Source organism: Opisthocomus hoazin, chromosome 3 (genome assembly GCF_030867145.1).
Source record: "Opisthocomus hoazin isolate bOpiHoa1 chromosome 3, bOpiHoa1.hap1, whole genome shotgun sequence".
Taxonomy (NCBI): domain Eukaryota; kingdom Metazoa; phylum Chordata; class Aves; order Opisthocomiformes; family Opisthocomidae; genus Opisthocomus; species Opisthocomus hoazin.
Genome location: NC_134416.1, coordinates 25,895,451 through 25,914,515, shown reverse-complemented (window position 1 = coordinate 25,914,515; position 19,065 = coordinate 25,895,451). Strand labels below are relative to the sequence as shown.

The 19,065-nt window shown below is 38.3% G+C and overlaps 1 protein-coding gene across 7 annotated transcripts in view; it reads left to right on the top strand.

Annotated features, from left to right (window-relative positions):
* The window catches only part of VPS13B (vacuolar protein sorting 13 homolog B), a 482,877-nt gene that overhangs the window by 360,617 nt on the left and 103,195 nt on the right, over positions 1–19,065 (top strand). For 6 of the 7 annotated variants that reach the window (XM_075415801.1, XM_075415802.1, XM_075415803.1 and 3 more), the window contains exons 34-35: positions 2,062–2,764; positions 10,862–10,999. In XM_075415801.1, the coding sequence (XP_075271916.1) occupies positions 2,062–2,764; positions 10,862–10,999 (841 nt within the window). The remainder of the gene's footprint in view (positions 1–2,061; positions 2,765–10,861; positions 11,000–19,065) is intronic. The other variant, XM_075415804.1, reaches the window with a different exon arrangement.

Below are 19,065 nucleotides of genomic sequence, written 5' to 3'. Positions count from 1 at the left end.
TACAGAATCACAGAATGGTTCAGATGGAACTTCTTATGCTTCAGTTTGTGGCCATTGCCCCTTGTCCTGTCGCTGGGTGCTGTTGAACTAGGTCCTACTTGAAGGACAAAAGTAGGCCCAATGAAGTAAGTAGGACCCACTACTGAAGTAGGTCCTTGAACGAAGAAGTGAAATCATGGAGTTAATATGCAGTGGCAGCCAAAAAAACCCCGCAAAATATTGGACATCATCAGGATGGAGACTGAGAAGAAGACAGAAGGCATCATTTTAATGCTGTATAAAACCACAGCGATCCCACTTCTTTAATACTGTGTAGAGTACTCCAGAAGTGCACAGTGAAGTTACAGAAGTAGGGAAGGGAAGCTAAAATGATTAAAGGTGCTGAAGCAGCTTCTTTGTGACGAGACACTAAAAAGGCTGGGATTTCCGTGTCTGGAGAGGAGAAGGCTGAGGGGGGGCTATGGTCGAGGTTTACAAAGACAGAGCAACAGTGATAAAGCTGAAAAGCAGACCTGAACATCCAAATCACGCACTACAAAAGATGGGCGAAATGCAATGACACTGGTAGGAGATTGGTTTAAACCAAAGGAAAAAAAAAAAATAGAACTTGCTGCCCTGGAATGTTGTGGATGCCAAACACCGTCCACATATTCAAAAAGGAAGTGGATGAATTCATGGACAAGAAGTCCGGAAATGGTTGCTAATACAACTACACAGGCGTGTCCACTGGCATCCCGAATGCAGCAGTTGTGGGTGCTTGGGGAGTGGGAGAGGAGCAGATTGCAGGAAGCGGCCAGGGTCTGCGGTCACTCTCGACAGAGTCTGCTCCTGGTGCTGTCAGAAACAGCGTATGCGGCTGGACGGGTTGTGAATCTGACTGAGTTGGGCATTCCTTATGTTGGCTCTTGTACGGAGTAGAGCAGAAACACTTCTGGACAGCAGAGGTGGAAGTGTTAGTTAAGCTGTGGAAGCTGCACAGGGTAAATGCATGACTCTCAGCTCCATATGAATCTGAGGAGTTGGCCATATATTGTTGTTGTTATTACTTAATTTCTGCAGGGTTTCTTTTTCCACATATTTTAGCATATGCTCACTGCCTTGTCCTGAAGCTGTTTGTAGGATTTCTACTTTTTTCACAAGCAGTATTGAAAGTGGTTTTTTCCTGAAGCATTTCCTTGTCTAGGATGTCTCTGTTTCTTGACCTGGTACAGTGTGGTCCCTGGACGCAGCCTTGCAACTTTTGGTTTCACTCTTACATTTCCTGTGATACAAGGAACATTCTTTTTTCCGTTTATCGGTGGTGTGTGTTTTCTTTTAAAATATTTCTGTATGCAATGGTTTCTCATGTGAAGCCCTGTGAATGTCACAGCCAAGCCCATATGTATCCTTGGTGAGCCTTGGTAAGCCAAGAACTAGTACCCTGTCACAGAGCCAGTCTTTAGATAGTGCTGACGTTTCCTTCAACTTTGGTGTTTTATATAAGGCAGCTGTCATTTCCATGACTCTTAAGAAAAATGTTTTTTCTACAAGATAATATTTATACATTTCAGCTTACAATTTCCTTTTAGTCTTTTTTGTGATTTTGCAGTAGATTAATGCTACATTCTATTTCATCTAATCACGGTAAAATATTTTAGTGCCAAAGAGGACTTTCTGACCATTGGTGCTTAAAAATGGAGAACAATTCTGACTAGGCTTTTTATTTACAATGCATTATTTTACAGAAATATGGATTTATATTAAGCAATAGGTTTCTTGTAGAGTCTTTAGAGTTTAAAAAATAATTTAAATTTTAAAAAAGGTCATTTAAGCCTAGAAATCATTACTCTTTTTTTTTTCCTTCACATGTTCTTTTGGCACTTCATCTGTTGTGAGTCATCATTTCATTGGAACAGACACCTGCTGTGTTTTCATGAGTGATTACTGTGTTAACCTGGCAGATATTTTTTTTTATAATTCTCTTTTTTGACATCGTGTTTATGTAGTGATTGTTTACTGCCACTGAAATGGAAATAGTTGGGATATGGATATCGTAAGTTAATATAATATTTTCCTTTGCAGGTTTCCAAACAAGAGCAGAAAAAAATGGATGTGTCTGATGGAGGAACAGTCGAGACTTCTTCCCGTTATAGTGGGGCACAAGACAGTGGAATTGGCAGCGACAGTGTTAAGATCAGAATCGTTCAGATTGAGCAGCATAGCGGTACCAGCCAGCACCGTATCGCCCGTCCTTCCCGCCAGTCTTCCATCGTGAAGAACCTCAATTTCATTCCTTTTGACATTTTTGTTACAGCAAGTCGAATCTCCGTGATGACTTACTCATGCACTGCCTTACCTAAATCAAAATCAGTACAAGATCAGAAAGATGGTGAGAAAATAAGCAAAAGCTCCTTGAACCTTCCGGAAGCGGGCTCAGATGGCAGCCATGATACCAAGAAGCCCAGTGAGCCATGCATTTCCTCCGTCACAGCGGACGATCTGTTGAACAGTAATGTTCCTCTGTCTGCTGGGAGAAAAACAGGGCTTTTGTCACTGGAAAGTCTGCATGCTTCCACAAGATCGTCTGCTCGACAAGCCCTGGGTATAACTATTGTTCGGCAGCCTGGTCGCAGGGGAACGGGGGACATAGAGCTCCAGCCGTTTCTCTACCTTGTCGTATCGCAGCCCTCTGTGCTCCTGAGCTGCCACCACAGAAAGCAAAAGGTAGAAATATCAGTGTTCGACGCTGGTCTTAAAGGAGTGGCCTCAGACTACAAGTGTACAGGTAAGAGCATTGAACATTCACTCCTGGTTGTAACTGCCAGAATAATTACACTTCTTAAAGTTACTGAAGCAGTGGAAAACAGCAGAGAGACTTCTAGGACCTCTTTAAAAATCAAATGGTAAATATACATATTTTTAGGATTATAGCCCACAGCTGAATCAAGGCAAGTGTGTTAAAAGTTTGACATTAATTAAGATCTAACCTTTTAGCAACCAGTTCTTCCTGTTCCTCGATATTACTTTCTCATTACCAGATTGCGATAGTTATTGTTGCATTACTCTAACTTCTCAATATTTTCTAAGGAAGTAAGAGTTGTAAGCCAAGCTGATTTCATGAAAAGCATTTTTTTATGACTGAATATCACAATATTTTCTGATATTAGTCTACTGATAAAATTTAAAGGTAAACATTGTAGAAACACCTGGTGTTTTGATCATAAACTGTAAGAAAATTATAGTGATCTTCCAAATCACATCCAATGATGTCATGTATTTTAAGTTTTCGTTCAACTGAGTAATAGGGTTCTGCAAGAATTTCCTTCTCTTAATAAATGGCTTTTCTTTTTTAATGTTTTTTATATGCAAAGATTATAATAAGAAATATCAGAATAACAGTTCAGAAGACAATATTCTAAAAATTTCCTTTTCTGTCTTATCTGTACTGCTGAAGAGAGAAATTAAATTATTGCAGTTCATTTGTCTGACAGCCAGTACTGGATGTAAGAATTGAATGAGATAAATTATTACAGAGTATTACCCCAAAAAAGTGTAAATGGGGATACAGAGATCTGCTGAACACACAGCCAGATAAGTGTGGGGTTTTAAATTGTTCGCTGAATGAGAGCTGTAGGTAAAACAGATTGCGTTTTTTTTGTTACCAGAGTTCATACAGCACACCAGTTGTGAAAAATAGCATGGGATTTTTGTACAGCTATACCGAATCTTTGCTGAATGAGATGGTACCTTTTGAAAATTGGCATTAAAATAATACGTTTATGGAAAGGACTAAAATTTCTATGTTTAATGGATCTTAACTTTTTTCAGAGATCTGAATTATAGTGGAACTTTAAAGTGGGATTAAACAGTGAGGAAGATTTAGACAACTGGGAAGAAGATACTTAAAATATGGAAATTCATTCTCTGCCATGTTTTCTTTTGTCATTCTTCCATTTTCGTCTTTGCTGTTGCTGTCCTGTCTTGAAACACAGCTGTGTCATGAATTTGATTTACTCCAGATTCCCATGTATATTTGTTAAATGCTGTGTAAAAGATGGTCATTATCGCAAGTAATATACAAATAATTAACATATCAATTAACAAAGCAAAGCTTGAAGGAAAGTTTTAGTTGTAAGTTAAAAAGCACAGCTTCATTGACTTAGCATTTTGGAAAGATGGGATAGGACTTCTTCATTTCTCATGTCTGAGGCATTCAAGCATGTCCTTGTACAAGCTGCCACCACATTACCAATAAACTGGGCAAAGTTCTCTCCATTCTTCTACAGTTAACTGCTGAAGTCTTTCACCGTCTTCATGTCTACGGGAGCAATTCTAGAAAGCACAAGCTGTAATAAAGTCTTCCTACAAATTGAAAGTGGATCAGAGAGCACAGAAGCACGGCAAGAAGTTTAAATAATATAGTAGGAACATACAGTCCAAGAGCTCCTCAGTCACCAGCAGATGTTCAGTGAGACCCAAAGAGGTCTTCTTGGACAACCAAAGACTGGCCCTACATGGGTCTTACCCTTTTCTTTGGCATTTTGTCTCCGTGCCAGGCAAAGGTAATAGAGTGTGGAGGCAGGAGTCAGACATTATGTGAAGGCAGAAGATCTGGTCTCATCCTGCTGCCTTTGTGGGCAGTAGTAAGTACCTTACTCATGTATCAAACAGAATCCTATGCTTGCTAATGAAGCATTAGTGCTCTTTTCAAAAAAGTTTGCAAGATGGGTGCCAAATTCTAGTGCCTAAAAACACTATCCTAAATGTGTTAATAAGTTAATAAAACTAATCAACACTTCAAGTCACACGCTAACTCACACAGCAAAATAGGTAGTATAAAGTTTTTATTGCCTCTTGTTTAGGAAGACCTGCTGTGCAGGCAATTGCATCGTTTAGGATTAATGTTGTCATACCACTGTAGTACCATGTTAGTTTTGGAAATTTCTGTTTTTCATTTCCAGCACACGTATTTGAGGGGAAGACTTGAACTGAAGACTTGACTACTGTTAGTTCAACAGCAGTAGGTTCAAGTCTTATGAAATACCGTGCTATTTCTTACAGCTTTTCTAAAACGAAAAAATATGCAGTTCTGAAACAACTCTCCTATCTTGCGAGGCAGAAGCAAATACAAAATTCTATTGTGAAATTAGGAAAGTCTTATTTTTTTGATGGACAGTAACTCCAAGAAAAATTTCAGGGTAAAGAAAAGCTGGTAGTAGTTTGCACCCAGTTATGTTTTCCATCCCTCCCCTCCCATCAATGCACCAGTGTGAATTTTAAAGAGAATAATAGTTAATCCTGGGCTGGTGACAAAATTAAGCTTACTGCCTGATGATGGTCTGCTGCTTTGAGCATGCGTAGAAAGAAGTGAGAGGGAGTATTGCACAGTGGCCGAAACACCAAACTTCGTCCAAAGAACTTTGCTCCTGTGTCACCAGTTGTGTTATTTTTTGCTTGCTTTCTGAAACATGAAAGAAATAAAAACTTGAGAATAAAATAGGAGGAAATAGGCTACTAGAAAGTTAAGTATTGTTAGTGTGTTAATTAGCAGTTAGTAGCAGCACATTTCCATCAGGCCAGTGTCTGTATGTGGGAGCATTTGCCTGCCTTGGAGCTAAAGACCTGATGGTTGTGCTTTCAATTTCCTCAGTCCTTCTCTCCAACCAAGTCCGCCGGCAAGTCAGTTTGTAGGAGGAGGCGACTTATTAGGCTATTAAAATGTTAGCTTAGTTTTATTATGGTTGTGCTAAACTGCTTCATTCGTGTTTTGAATCATTTTTGTAATTGCACAGCTTGATTACAATTATGCTACTGCCAGGTATAGGAACTTCAGATCAAAGTAAATACATTAATGGAATAAATATCAACTGCTTAGTAACCACCGTTAAAAAGAAATAGTTGCTCCCTTAGTTTACTTGTAAGGTTCTGTATAAATAGCCTGAAAGATCCTATAAAACATTTTTTTATTCAGTGCTCATCCTGCATTTAACAAAACTACATCTGCGAACCATTAGTTTTTGCGAACAGAGCATCGGCCATTTCCACTTAAACAAAAGTGGGTGCAATTGTTTTTAATGTAATCTCATAAGCAGCTTTTATAAATATTTTTTTAAATCTTTATTTGCTTTGTTTCAGGTAATGTGATCCAGATACAAAATTGCCTCATTTCCTGAGCATTGTGCTCTGGGCATGCTTAAAAAATCTTTTTTCTGTTTGTTTGTTTGTTTACTTTCAAAGAGGAGGTTGTGGTGCTTGGTCGTTTTGAGGGAGAGAAGTTTCTCAATAAATATCTTGTTATGCACGGAATTTCTTCAACTTCCGCCAATGAAGCATTTGCAAAAAAACAAGCATTGTGAGGCCATCCAGAATTATTCTTGATTTTTTTTTTTTTCACTTTTTTTACACCCACGCCTTTGATGGCAGGGGGTCCATGAAGAGCAGATGCAGTAGCTAAGCCCACATGTCACCCCTGATCTAATGGAAAGCCCAGGCTGCAGGGTGAGGAAGTCTGAGTCACTGCCTCTGTCAGCCCGGGCTTCCTCCAAGGCGGGGAGCGGGTGGAAGGCTCTTTGCTTGTGCAGCGTTGAGGGAGTTCTGCTGGAGTGTCACCTGTTCCCCTCCGAGTATAGTTATTGTCCGGGACATCTGCATCCATGGTCGTGGCAGGGGGCATGCAGCCCCCACCCGTAAAGACAAGCTGGCCTGGGAATGTGCATTCCTCAGCTTACTGTAAGTGCTCATTTTTGAACTTCCTGACGCAGCATTTGTGAGTACACTAGTAGAAATGTTTTCCCACTTGTGTTCTTTATATTCCAATGGAAACCATTTTTAAAACAAGACCAAACGTTCCACTTCAGAGTCTGAAACACAGAGATGATTGCAGAATTGTACTGGCTTTTAAAATTGACTGCAGACCAAAAGGTGATTCATCCATTGAAATAAAAGCGTGTTGCAAAGCTCATTTGGTCTGGGTAAAGTTCCAGCTGAACTGGCCAAGCTGCTGTCCCATGTGCCTGCTCGGTAGCCCTGTCCCCTGCCTGGCGGCTGCCGGGGTCTGGGGGTCACTGAGCCCCCCCATTCAAGCCTCCCACGGGCTGTGCCCCCTGCACTGCCCTGGCACTCAGCTGCAGACTAGAACAAAACCAGGTTTTGGAGAAGGAAAGTCTTCAAAAAGTGAAATTTCTCCTGCTTTCCACCTTTCCTTTCCTTTCCCTTTACTCCCCTTTCTTTGCAGAAGTTTGGGGTTTTTTGCTGTGTGCTGTTAACGTAAGAATGAAGGGATAGCAGGTGAAATCAAAAACTTGCAAATTCAGGTTGAGTTCAGGAATATACTTCATAAACTGTGGAGTTTGAAGCTGAGATCTGGACCTTAGCAAGGCTAAAAGTGGTTTTGGATGTTTGGGTGGATTAAAAAATAGCCAGAGATTATTTTTTTCTTTAAAAAAGGGGAGAAAAATACGGACGTATCAAAGGCCTCATCTTCTCAGTCTTACACATTTTAAGTTACGGTCTTGGTTGTCAATCTGTGATAGTTCTCTCACCATTTTTCTTGTGCTGCCACAGACAAATTTTTCACATGGTGTGGAGGATAGAATTTCTGGCCGTCTTCACCGCTCTTCCCTTCTCAAGCCTTTCTTTTCTCTCTCTTGGCTTGCTGTGGAGTAATTCTAGCCTCTCCTTTTACTTATATATGCATCCCTTGGGTTTTCTCCAGAATTTTCTTTATACAAATAACTGCAAATTTAAGTGTTGATTTTTGGGAGAATCATAGAAAATGGAAATGGAAATGACCTATTATAATACATTATTCAGACCAGTTCCCTGCTGATGCATAATTGTTCCCTATTGTATATTTTATAGTGTTCTGTCAAGTGTATTTTTAAACATTCTGAATGTTTCCATCATTTCCTTGAGGGAGAAGAGTCCTTTTTCTAACAGCTCTCCTCATCAGGAATTCCTCCCTTTTCAGCCTAAATTATCTCATTTTCATTTGATTGCTTCTCTAAGCGATTCCTATGCCATAGGCATAGGGATTGATCAATTTATTTTGTTTTATCTCTTTCCTGATCCTTAATCCTATGAAAACGCATATGCTGTTTTCTACCTTAGAAGGTATTTTAATCAAGATACACATATTTCAGTCTTTTGACCTTTGATGTAAGTGAATGTGTCCTACCCAGATACATTTTCTAGCTCCTGCTTGGAACTCCATTCAAGTTTTTGAGGTAATACACCAGAAGAGTCAGTTTTGAAACCTCTGGGGTTTAGCTTTGTTCTGATCGTGTAAAAACTTATTTATTGATGTATGTCTGGCATATCTGGGTGTGCGGTCAAGTCTGTAACCCAGGTTCCAAATTAACCTCATGCTATGGATTTGGAACCACTGAAACTAGTTCTTAGCGTGGCCTTTTGGGATTATTACCCCTGATGCCAAATTGTGTCAATGCAACCATCCGGCTTCCAGAATTAGCTGTTTCAGAATAACACAGTTTCACTTGAACTTAAAAAAAAAAAAAAAAAAAAAAAAAGCTTGAAATCAGTAAGGCCAGTGCTGGGTTAAGAGTTATATTTTTTGTTGGACTCAGACTAATTTTGTGCTTTGAGTTTTCTTTGTGTTGTGTTCCTAATCTGTAAGTTCTGGAGTCTTTCTTATTACTCGTGTATCCCAGTCCTGCAGTGCCCCAGGTAATGAAGAGGTGACAGTGCTGCGGTCCTTGGGGACATGACGGAGCAAAATAGTCTCCCGAGAACCCCATTGTTCCTTTTTTTTAGTATTATTCTGTGCTTACGTGCTGCCATTCCCAGCACCCTGAGGGAAGTGTTTGTGTAGCTAATGTATTAAGTCATGCAAGGATTTTCTGCTGTGTAAGGTCTTTTCATCAGAGATACTTTCATCTTTAAACAGCTACAACTTTGAAATAATTACGAAGTACTGTATAACATAAACACATCTTAGGATAATAATAGGAATACCTGTAAATGTATTCTGCAGAAGAAATGTTTGGCTAAATTTACTGGATTTTCTGAAAAGCTGATGGAAGATCTAGGTTGCTATATACAGTATGTGATGATATAATTCAGAAATGAGACAAAATAATGTTGCACATTGCAACATTTTGCCCCCTATTGGTACACCTAAATGTTTATGCTAATACTTCTGAAGGAACAATAACTTAGGAATCAATTTAATTGATTCAGTGATGTTCATTGCACAGTATTCAGTAGTATTTACAGTGCTTTATGCTATATTTTCAAAAAAACATTAGCCTGTTATTTATGATGAGCTACTAGCACAAAACAAGATATTATGCTATAGATCCAAATCAGAGATAAGGTCCTTGTTTCAGAACAACTACAAAACTGTATTTTGGAAAAAAAATATGTACTTTGGTGGTAAAGTTTTTTTATTATCATTATTTTAATGTACTAGGTAAACTCCAGACACAGGAAACGGGATATTCTCTAAAGCAGTTACTACAGAAAAGGGAGTGTGCCACACCATTCTGGTTAGTGAAATTAAAGGAAAGGGCTAAGAACCGTAAAAATGTAGCAATTCACATGGAAAATATACAAATCTGTTGTATGCAGTGACAGCTCTTAAATAACTGTTGAGAGCTGACTTTATAAATGCATAGCAGGAATAAAGGGAAGGAAAGGCTGTAATGTATATGCCATGCAGTACAAATACTGCTGTAAAGTCATTGCCTGAAAATTGATCAAATAAAAACAGAAGAATGTGCTAACTTTTGATCTTTTCCATATAGATCTAAAGTCATGATCAATTGGTTTCAGTAGGTTCTTTGAAATCACATAAGGGTTTGTATGTGCCAAGTTTTATATGAATCACATGATAAGGTCAAGAAATACAAATTCCATAGCTGACTTTATATACCCAGTCCACATATGACTGTGATACCACAATACCATATGTTGACTATAATAGTGGGTATGTAAATACTGTTCTTGAAAGGAATCCATTCAGTAAAACTCAAATAAAGCAATTATAGCAGTTTTCAAGTGACTGAAAATGGGACAGGATAACATCAAGAAAATCTCCTTAAATCATTAAGGGTAAGGCAGACGTTCAATAATTAACATAGCAGCCTTTATAATAAAGAATAATTTGTTATTTAGAATTGAAGACCTGTAGCGCCAGAATTGAGGACTATTATAATGTAGGTCATGAGTTGCTAAAGATTAGAAAGCCTTTTTACAGTACTGTTTTTGCCATTTGTGATATGCGGAAAATGAAGACAAGAATAGCACTTGGAGGAATTAATTTTTATCTACTATTGTAATGTCACAAACTGATCAAAGAAATACAGTTCAAGATGATATGCAAGAATAGCTACTGATTCACTATTGAGTGAAACTCAGAAGAGAGTGATATAACCACATTGACATTATGCTCTGTTCCTGAGATCTGGTAGCATTCTGGTCTTTTAGCCTTTATCATTTATCTTTCTGTTATTATATTCTCTACCTGGTAATGAAAATACAATCTAGAAGTGGCAGGTTTTGAGCACAGATTTTCTTGTAAGGACTCCCTAAGTGCCATCATGATTAAAGCTAAAATTGTGTGCCATTTAAAGTCATCTTGTGGTAACTGATGTCTTATATTTTGCTTGGTATTTTTGCAGATTTTCTACATTTGGCGTAATTACAGCTTTGCCCTCTTGCCTATGTAGGCATGCATACATTGTTATATGCCTGCATCTGTCTGTAGGCACAAATGCTGCGTATAACAGTAGTATTAGGAATATTATTTACTGTGTTACATTTTAAACTTTTTAGTTTTATTTAATCAGTTTTGTACGTAGCATTTTGTTAAGTATCATATTCCTGGAATATCATCAATGACCATGATCATTATCACCTATAGATCCTGGGAAGTCTCTACCAGAAGCTCTAGATTATTGCAAGATTTGGTTGCAGACAGCAGCAGGAGAGTTAGATGCTAAAAGTGGTATTCCACCTCCTCTTATCACTGTGCAAATTAAAGACTTCCTTAATGGACCAGGTAAGCATTGCACTTTAATCTCTATTTTCTGATGTAATCTATTTGTAAATATGCACACATAGACACACACATTAGAACATCAGAAAGATGTTATATTCCTTGCCAATGAATGTGAAATTTTCCTCCAGCAATTACTCTGAATTGAAAACAAAGCTGAGGAATGGTCAGTCCTGGACCAGTCATAGGTTTAAGGTCCAATTTATTTTCTTCCCAAGGTAAATTTAGAAATTTTACTCCTCAAGAAGGCTGAGGTTGGCAAATTTCCAGCAGAATTAAACCTACCTACTTCTGGCCCTAGAACAACTGAAATTTTATTACAGTTATGTTTATAAAAGCTGACTTTGAAAATGTTTCTGAAGATTTTTATAAGCTGCCTTCTCATGGGTTATTTGGAATCTGGATACCTGGCATTGCAAATTCCTATCATCTAAAATGTTGATACTGTAAAATTTTAAAAATAGGGATATTCTGTTTCTTTAATTAACACAGAATGTAAATAGTCTAGTATGAAGGTTTATTAGCATTTACCTAAAATAATGTGTCTTGAAGTTTCACTCCTAGAGTGTCAGAAACTCCTGCAAATTAAAGTGTCATCCATTCTCTATGTTGTGAATTATGTATTTATAATTACATTACTATGTATAATAAAATTCAGGTTATATTAAGAGTTAGAAAATACATTTAGATTTACCTGAGCCATCATAATTCATTTTTATTATGCATATTTGTTATGATTGTGTATGATTTGAATTGTGTAACATCTTTTTTTTCTCCCTGAATATCCTTACTGCACTCAGCACACAGAATGAGCTGTTATCAGTCATTTAGTGAGCAACTCTTCAGTACTATCTTTTCCTATTCATTCAGTTACTTGTTCATACAGTCTTACAGCACACTATCTGGCTCTACTGCAGACTTACTTCTTTCCTTTGCATTGCATACTGCTTTAGGATCAGAGCACTACAGAAATACGTGTGCAACCCTCCCGTGAGTGATGGAACAGCGTGCCCTCGCCATTTCATGGAAGGCAACTGAGGCATAGGGAAATTAAAGGTTTTCTCATTATGTTAAGGCTACCAATTTAAAACACACAATTTAGTTTTCCGAGGTACTGTAAAAATATAGAAATTTGGATATTGGAAACACAGTTCATACTGTGTTTTGGGTAAAGCAGTAATCACTTCTGCCTGTCAGACCTCAAGGATATCAAATGGAACAACCAGAGAATGAGACATACTTACCCACTGACTGAAAATACTGCAGTGAAGTAACTTGAAAATCCCCTTTTTGCATGCAGGCAAGGCGGGAGTCTTGAGGAAAGAATGAAGTATGAGAACAACCTCATCATTGCCCCTTTTTGGTTTTCTCTGCTGCCTTAAAAGCATTATTTTAAGACAAGATTTTAAAACCATCTGACAGTGCAGAGCTTTTGTTCTGTTGATCCCTATTTGACTTCATTAATAGGACTTTGAACCCGTGGACCTGCTGCATGTTCTACTGCCATTTGAACTAAAAGATTGGTTGATAATGATAGTAGATTTTCATTCTAATCACGGCCAGCACAAGAGGGATAGAGACCTACTGTCAGTGTCACCTTTATAGATAGCTGGTGAAAGCAGAGGAATGTCAAGAGTCAGAATTTTTAAGTTCCATTGGAAAGCCAAAAAGAAAATGTATTCTCTCTTGAGACTATGATCTTTTGGTCACTGCTGTCAGATTTCTTTTTTCTTTTTTTTTTTTCCGCTCCAATTTTTTAATGTCCTCTCTCCCCACATCTGGCAGATCCCCATATTCCCAGACCCTTCGTCTGTGCATTCCCCTTTTCTCAAGGTTCTCACTGTAGTTTTCTGGCACAGCCTTTATATTTAATATATTACACACCTGAAGGTGTTTCCCTGACACTCTCCTCTCAGTAGGACAGACTTCTAACTAAACTAGCAAACATGGGGGCTGGTACCAGCTTGCAGAGTATGTATTCGCAAGCAGTCTTGGTGTCTACCCCATTCTCAGCAATTCAGCCAGCTCCCCAGTGGGTGTTACATCTCTCTCCTCCGTGGCATTTGGCTACATGGGGAACTGGAAAACCATAAATTAATCCATCATAAACTTCAGTCTGTTTCTTCTCGCAAAATATATAAAACTTCAGAGATTTCTTCCAGGATCTCTTCTTAGCCAAAAGGGGCGCTTTTTTTTATCATCTTTTTGCTGCTAATTGGAACTATCGTTACACATGACTGAACAGTAATTACTCTAAATTTTAATGAAGTGTTTTGCTGGTGTAATATAATGAAACAGCTCTGCATTCCTGTGCAGATTTTTCTAACCTCAGCCGTTGCCACTATGAGATCCTCTTCAAATAAACTAACTTTTACCAAGAAACCTTCCGGGGGGGGCTGGAGGTTTCGTTGAATGAGTAATGGAAGGCGCTTCCCGCATGTGATTGCATCAGAACAACGCCCGCAAAGAGCTATGACAGATTGACAGCTCCTCAGCAGGCTACTGGAAAATCAGTGGCCAGCTCTCCTGGGGGAAAGGCCTCTGACTGCAGCTCCTTCCAGGGCCAGGCAGCTTGACCTCAGCGGGCCTGGAGAAAGCCTCTCCATCACCAGAGCCGGCGGTTGTTTACTGAGGACAAGAACCTCGGCAAAACTCCCGAGAGCTCACATAAGGTCGCCAGGCAAACGATATCAGCGATGGGAGCCATCACACTTAATAAATTGAATAAATAAGTGCACTGCTGGAGTACGCTTATGTTGTAGGCCTCAAAGGCCTACTCTTTTTGGGTGAGCATTTGGCAAGTTATGCTGCTACTAACTGGCATATTTTCTAAGGACATGCTGTGTGTTTGCATATTCATTTATGTCTATATGTTTTATAATGCAGTAAGTAAATTATTAAAATGCCCTGGATGCACTGGTGGGTGCTGCCTGTTGGGTACAGCTGATCTGCTGTTCTGAAAAGTCAGCACGTTTTTAAAAGCTGTACCTATGCAGACAAAAGTCTGGGTATAGCAGCTGCTACAACTGTACAGTTTTCTGCATCGATTTTAAGTGTTCAGAGTTCAGTGGTTTAAATGTGATGTCATTTTTCTTACAAAATACATTGGTTTTGTGCTGAGGTTGAATTTCAAATACAGCAATCAAACATGCCTCTGTTTTATGATGCAAACTACTACACAAGCAGTTAAAAGAAAAAATCTGCAAGTGGTTCCCAGTGTTTGCTGTGTTAGATAAAACCGGTACTCCTTGTAAATAGTTTGTCAGCTGAAGCAGATAAGTGGATAGTGTTCCACGGAACAATTGTACAGTTTCGCCACACAGGAAACCAGGTTGTCAGTCCATATTAGCTTGGAGATCAAAAAACTACAGCAAGTAGCTAAACTTGGAAACCACTAATTAAATGAGAATAACAGGATACATTAATGCACTTCTTGCCACACGAGATGATTATTTTGTACATTTTTGGCAACTAAAGAAAAATGATATTTCTTCCAGATTTAAGGTAATAGGATCCTAGGAGAAATAAGCATTCATCATCAGGCCTGTGGGAACAGACATCAATTTTAACCCCACAATGTATTAAGGGACTATTCTTTCTCTTTCTACAGTAACTAATTATTTAATTTTTTTTAAATTCCATCTACATCAGTTTACATGACCCTCTATCTTTTATATTCAGTCTGTTACTGGATTGTACTTCTAATTCTTGTCTAATACATATAAGTGAACTATTTATTGCTTCAGCATTAGATGTTATTCATTAGGTGAGGAACAAATAAGACCATCTTGTTTTGATAGTTTTTGAAAATTTATTGTCTTTACCCTCTAGTCCTTTGAATATTTTTTTTTAAATCAGCTATGCTTTCTTAGCTATAAAAGTTGTCTTTTTGATGTCTTTCTGCAGATGATACAAAACATGTTTGTGAGGTACAGCTTCATACAAATTGCCCTAAAATACTTATACACGCAAAATATAGGTGGTTCATGCCAAAGTCCTTTTCTCCCACCAGTTTCTGGGAAGACCTTAAGCTAGGTGTGAGTTAAATGTGGTCCTTGATACTTCACCTTTCAAAATAATTTCTACAGAAGAAACTGCCCAGACAAACTAAGAAATACCATGTTCCACTGGAAGATAAAAGTGAGAACTGGAGGACCTGCTTGGGGCTGCTCTTTCCTGCTGTCCCTCCCTGGCACGGTTTGGACAGCACGAGGGGCACAGCACTGGATTGAGGGCTATGCATGAAAAGCGACAAACAAAACTGCACCATGGCCCTGTCTCCAGCTTTTTTCCTCCTGTTTGCAAAGGCAATAACTGTATCCATTAGCAAGGTCAGTGGTTTGGAGAAACCTGGAAAATAGCAGCTACCAGAAACCCACTAGAATAATATCTCCAGCAGGTGATAGATTAGTTGGAACAAATTGGAACCATTGCACTTCAGCAATCCTGGTTTCTTTCAAGCTGTTTTAAAAATGTCGTCATTTTAATACACAATATCAGCCCTGCGGAACAGTCCACAGCAGGTTAATTTGAATCATATGATGTATCACTGCCCTCAGCTGACATGAGCTCCGTTCCATGTGTGAAGCCATAATAAATCCATTCCCAACCGAGGCAAATTCCCTGTGAGAAGGTGAACTAATCCAGGCCTCACACTGGCATGTTGGCCCTCCATAATTGAAAGCAGGGCCACCTGTTCCCAGCACAGTTAGCCTATAGAAAGAAAATTAGCATTAGATCAGATACTTAATATATTGAAAAATCGTTCATACTACTTGCAAGTTCAGCTGTGGGCTGCTTAGCATGACATCATATATAAACCTAGGAATGTGCCCACTTGATCCCAGTTTAACAGTTTTGTTAACCATGGAGTTTGTTAACTTTGAAATGGGAATTTTTTGATTTAATGAGAGCTGACACGTGAGAAGGGGAACTAGCCAAGGTGCAGACTTTTCTAATTAACTCTGGGTCATTTGCAAAACTTTGAGCTTTCTAGTACGTTTTTTTTCCCTTTGCTCTTTTACAAACAAGTTTTTAAAGCACTGACACTGTAGCCATGAAATGATATTTATTTGATTAAGGGGGCAAAGAGAAATATTCCAAACAGGTGTACCAGCCTGTAGGTATTGCTTTGGTTTTGACACATCTATTGTCTGCAATATCAGGGTAATAATGCGTAAAATTATCAAAGTACCTTTCTAAAAGCAGTGTCTGCAACACTTATTTTAAATTTAGTTTCTTAAATGCCTAAGTACGGAAAATGAAAACTGCACACAAAAGCCACATGGTTAAGTTAGAAAATATTTTCTTGGTATCTTTTTCAGTGTATTGGCATTCTTTTAAAACTTACTTCAAACATTTACTTGATTTTCTGAAATCTTTTTTTTTTCATGTATGCCTTAATATGGATGTATTATTCAGCAGCTAAACAGATAATAGGGAGTTGGTATTTATGGGTTCTTTTCTTTTTCCACAAACATGCTCCATGACCTGGAACAATTTATTTCATCTCACCGTACTGTGCTTCAACTTCCCTGACTCTCTGTTGAGAGAGTTAATATTTCCTTTAGCTAGCGTTTTCCTTTCATGGTGGTGCCTCCCAACGATCCCATTATAGATTTTGGCCTCGTCACCCAACTCTTGACACACTTCTATAATGTGTTTGGTAGTTGCACAGTTGCTTAATTTCAGTCAACAACCTATGAGTAGCAGTAGCCCTCCATCGTTTATTAATGGTATCTTTGGTCTTCTTGACCAACAACAATTTATTTTGGTTCAGCTGTGACAATTTTAAAAAATTAGACATTGAGTCGTCTGAGATCTCAAACCCAGGCGATGGCTAGCTAGAGCTGTTATGTCTTAGTGTCACCTTCGCGTAATGTCAAGGACATGCTAGGTCGTGGAAGTAGGATTTGTTACTGCTGGGGAACACCCCGCGTGGCTCGAGCCGAGTAACCTCCCTGAGGGCTGTAGCTTGCCATATTGGCCTTAGAGAGCTGCTTCTGTGGGGCTGCAGCACACAGACGGTAGTAGGTAGAAATACTGAGCAGGGACTACCAGGCTCTTCCAGACTAATTGGCATCTGTCTCACAGAAGCAGAATACAAGATAGACTGCAGATGGCCTCTGAAGCCTTGTCTCAAGTTTCTTCCTTCTTCTCCCTTGATCCAAATTGAGAATGATGAATTAGAGGATAAAACCAATTCATTTAGATTCTGCTTGCCTTTCAATTTCTTTTAATTTGTCTCTCTTTTGATGCCTGACCAGGGACAATTAAGAACAGTACAGCTAGTCTTTTCTTTACATGTCTCTCTCTTTCCTATTTTTATAAATTTAATTTTTGCAGTTCAGCCGTTTCCCTGTAACTGAAGGGCCACCCTGTGACTCCAAATCAGAATCAGGGCTCAAGATTACCTTTACCTTCCTCAGATTTCCTCTGTTTAAACTCCCTACATCAGGATGGGTGGCTCCCAGAGAAAGAATATGACTGGTGGTAAAATGTTTCATGTCTGTTGTCTGCTCCTCTCCTGCTTAGGACTATGAAATTCAATCCTCCTAAATGTTTTGGGCAAATAGTAGTTTCTTCTGTAGCAGTACTATTTATTAAGAAGTTCAATATTTTACAGCCTTCTTGGGGTAGGGGAGAGCGAGAACCATGTTCAACCCAAGGGAGAAAGACCTGGCCTTTTCTCCATTAACTATGAGAAATAAAAGATGCACTGCAGAATGAGGGGTATGAGAAGTGAACAGATTTTTGAAAAATGCCGTATTTTTTTCTCTTTCACAGTTCAACATTTCTCATAGTCTGTGAAAAGATCACAGTCTTATAAATAAAGCTTTTAAATAATTTTCATAGAGTTTACTCTTTGGTTTTTCAGATTAAGAGTATACTGTGGTAGTTTATTACTCATAGAAATAGTAACCTGGTGTACATTAAGTTATGGTATAGATTAGAATAAGCCCACAGACTTCAGTAAGAGCTCTGTTATTTTTGTGTTGCCTTAGCCCAACAAATAAAATGTCCTTTTGAGTAATACCATTATCCCAAGTTCACAGAATAAAATTGTGTCTTCACAGTACAAATCTGAATGTTATGGAGAACAAGGGTAAAATACTCATAACCCTGAAATTTTTTATCTGAAGCTCTAAGTAATAAAATGACAAAGAAATTGTTTCAGACAGAAATTTCAGAGTGCTGCTTACAGATTTTCTTTTATGGATGTTATGATTTTGTTCAAGCAGGCCATATTGAATCCATTGGGTTTTTTGTAATAGATTTCAAAATACATAATAAATGTAAGTAATATGATGACTAATGGGTCAAGTGAAGTTGGAACTTTTTAAATGAGAAAATAGCTGGAAACAGTTTTCAGGAAACTATTCCAGTTGATTTTTGGTCCCCCACAAGGTGTACATTAACATAAACTCCATAGAATCGCCTCTGGGACCTGAATTCCCTCTCTGATTTCATTATTGCAATGTGATTCTTTTCCTTTCACTGTTAAGTCATCTCCTGGTGTGGCAGGAGCGTATAATAAGTGTAATTTATTTATGTTTATCTAATCTCCTTTTAACTTCATACTTATTTCATCATTCTGTTTCCTAGTAGCTGTTCAGAAAGTTGTGAAGGGTAATTAGAAACTAATAATTGACAGACATGGGTTTCCTGGGTAATCTATAGAGATGTAGTAAAGAAATGGAGAGGGAGAAAGAACAATTCAAATTCTACACTCAAATACTACACTGTAATAGAAAATCATTACTTTGATATTATCTAGTTTAGTCTGATTTAAACATAACCAGAAATAACTCACTTGAACGCAATCTATTTACAAGCACAGTTTTCCTTACTATTTATTTGCTGGAAATAGATAACACCTGGCAAAATAAGTTATTGCTATTACATCTTAAATCTAAAGAAAGCAAGGGGGTGTAATTGTGGTAGCAAGTTACTAGTAGACAGAAGAGAGACTGGTGTAAATGAGGAGTTAAAAGTGGCTTTGAGCTACCTTTTGCCCTGTCCTGATTCTGATGTAATGCTGGGCCATTCTAAGAATTGTTTGAATTACA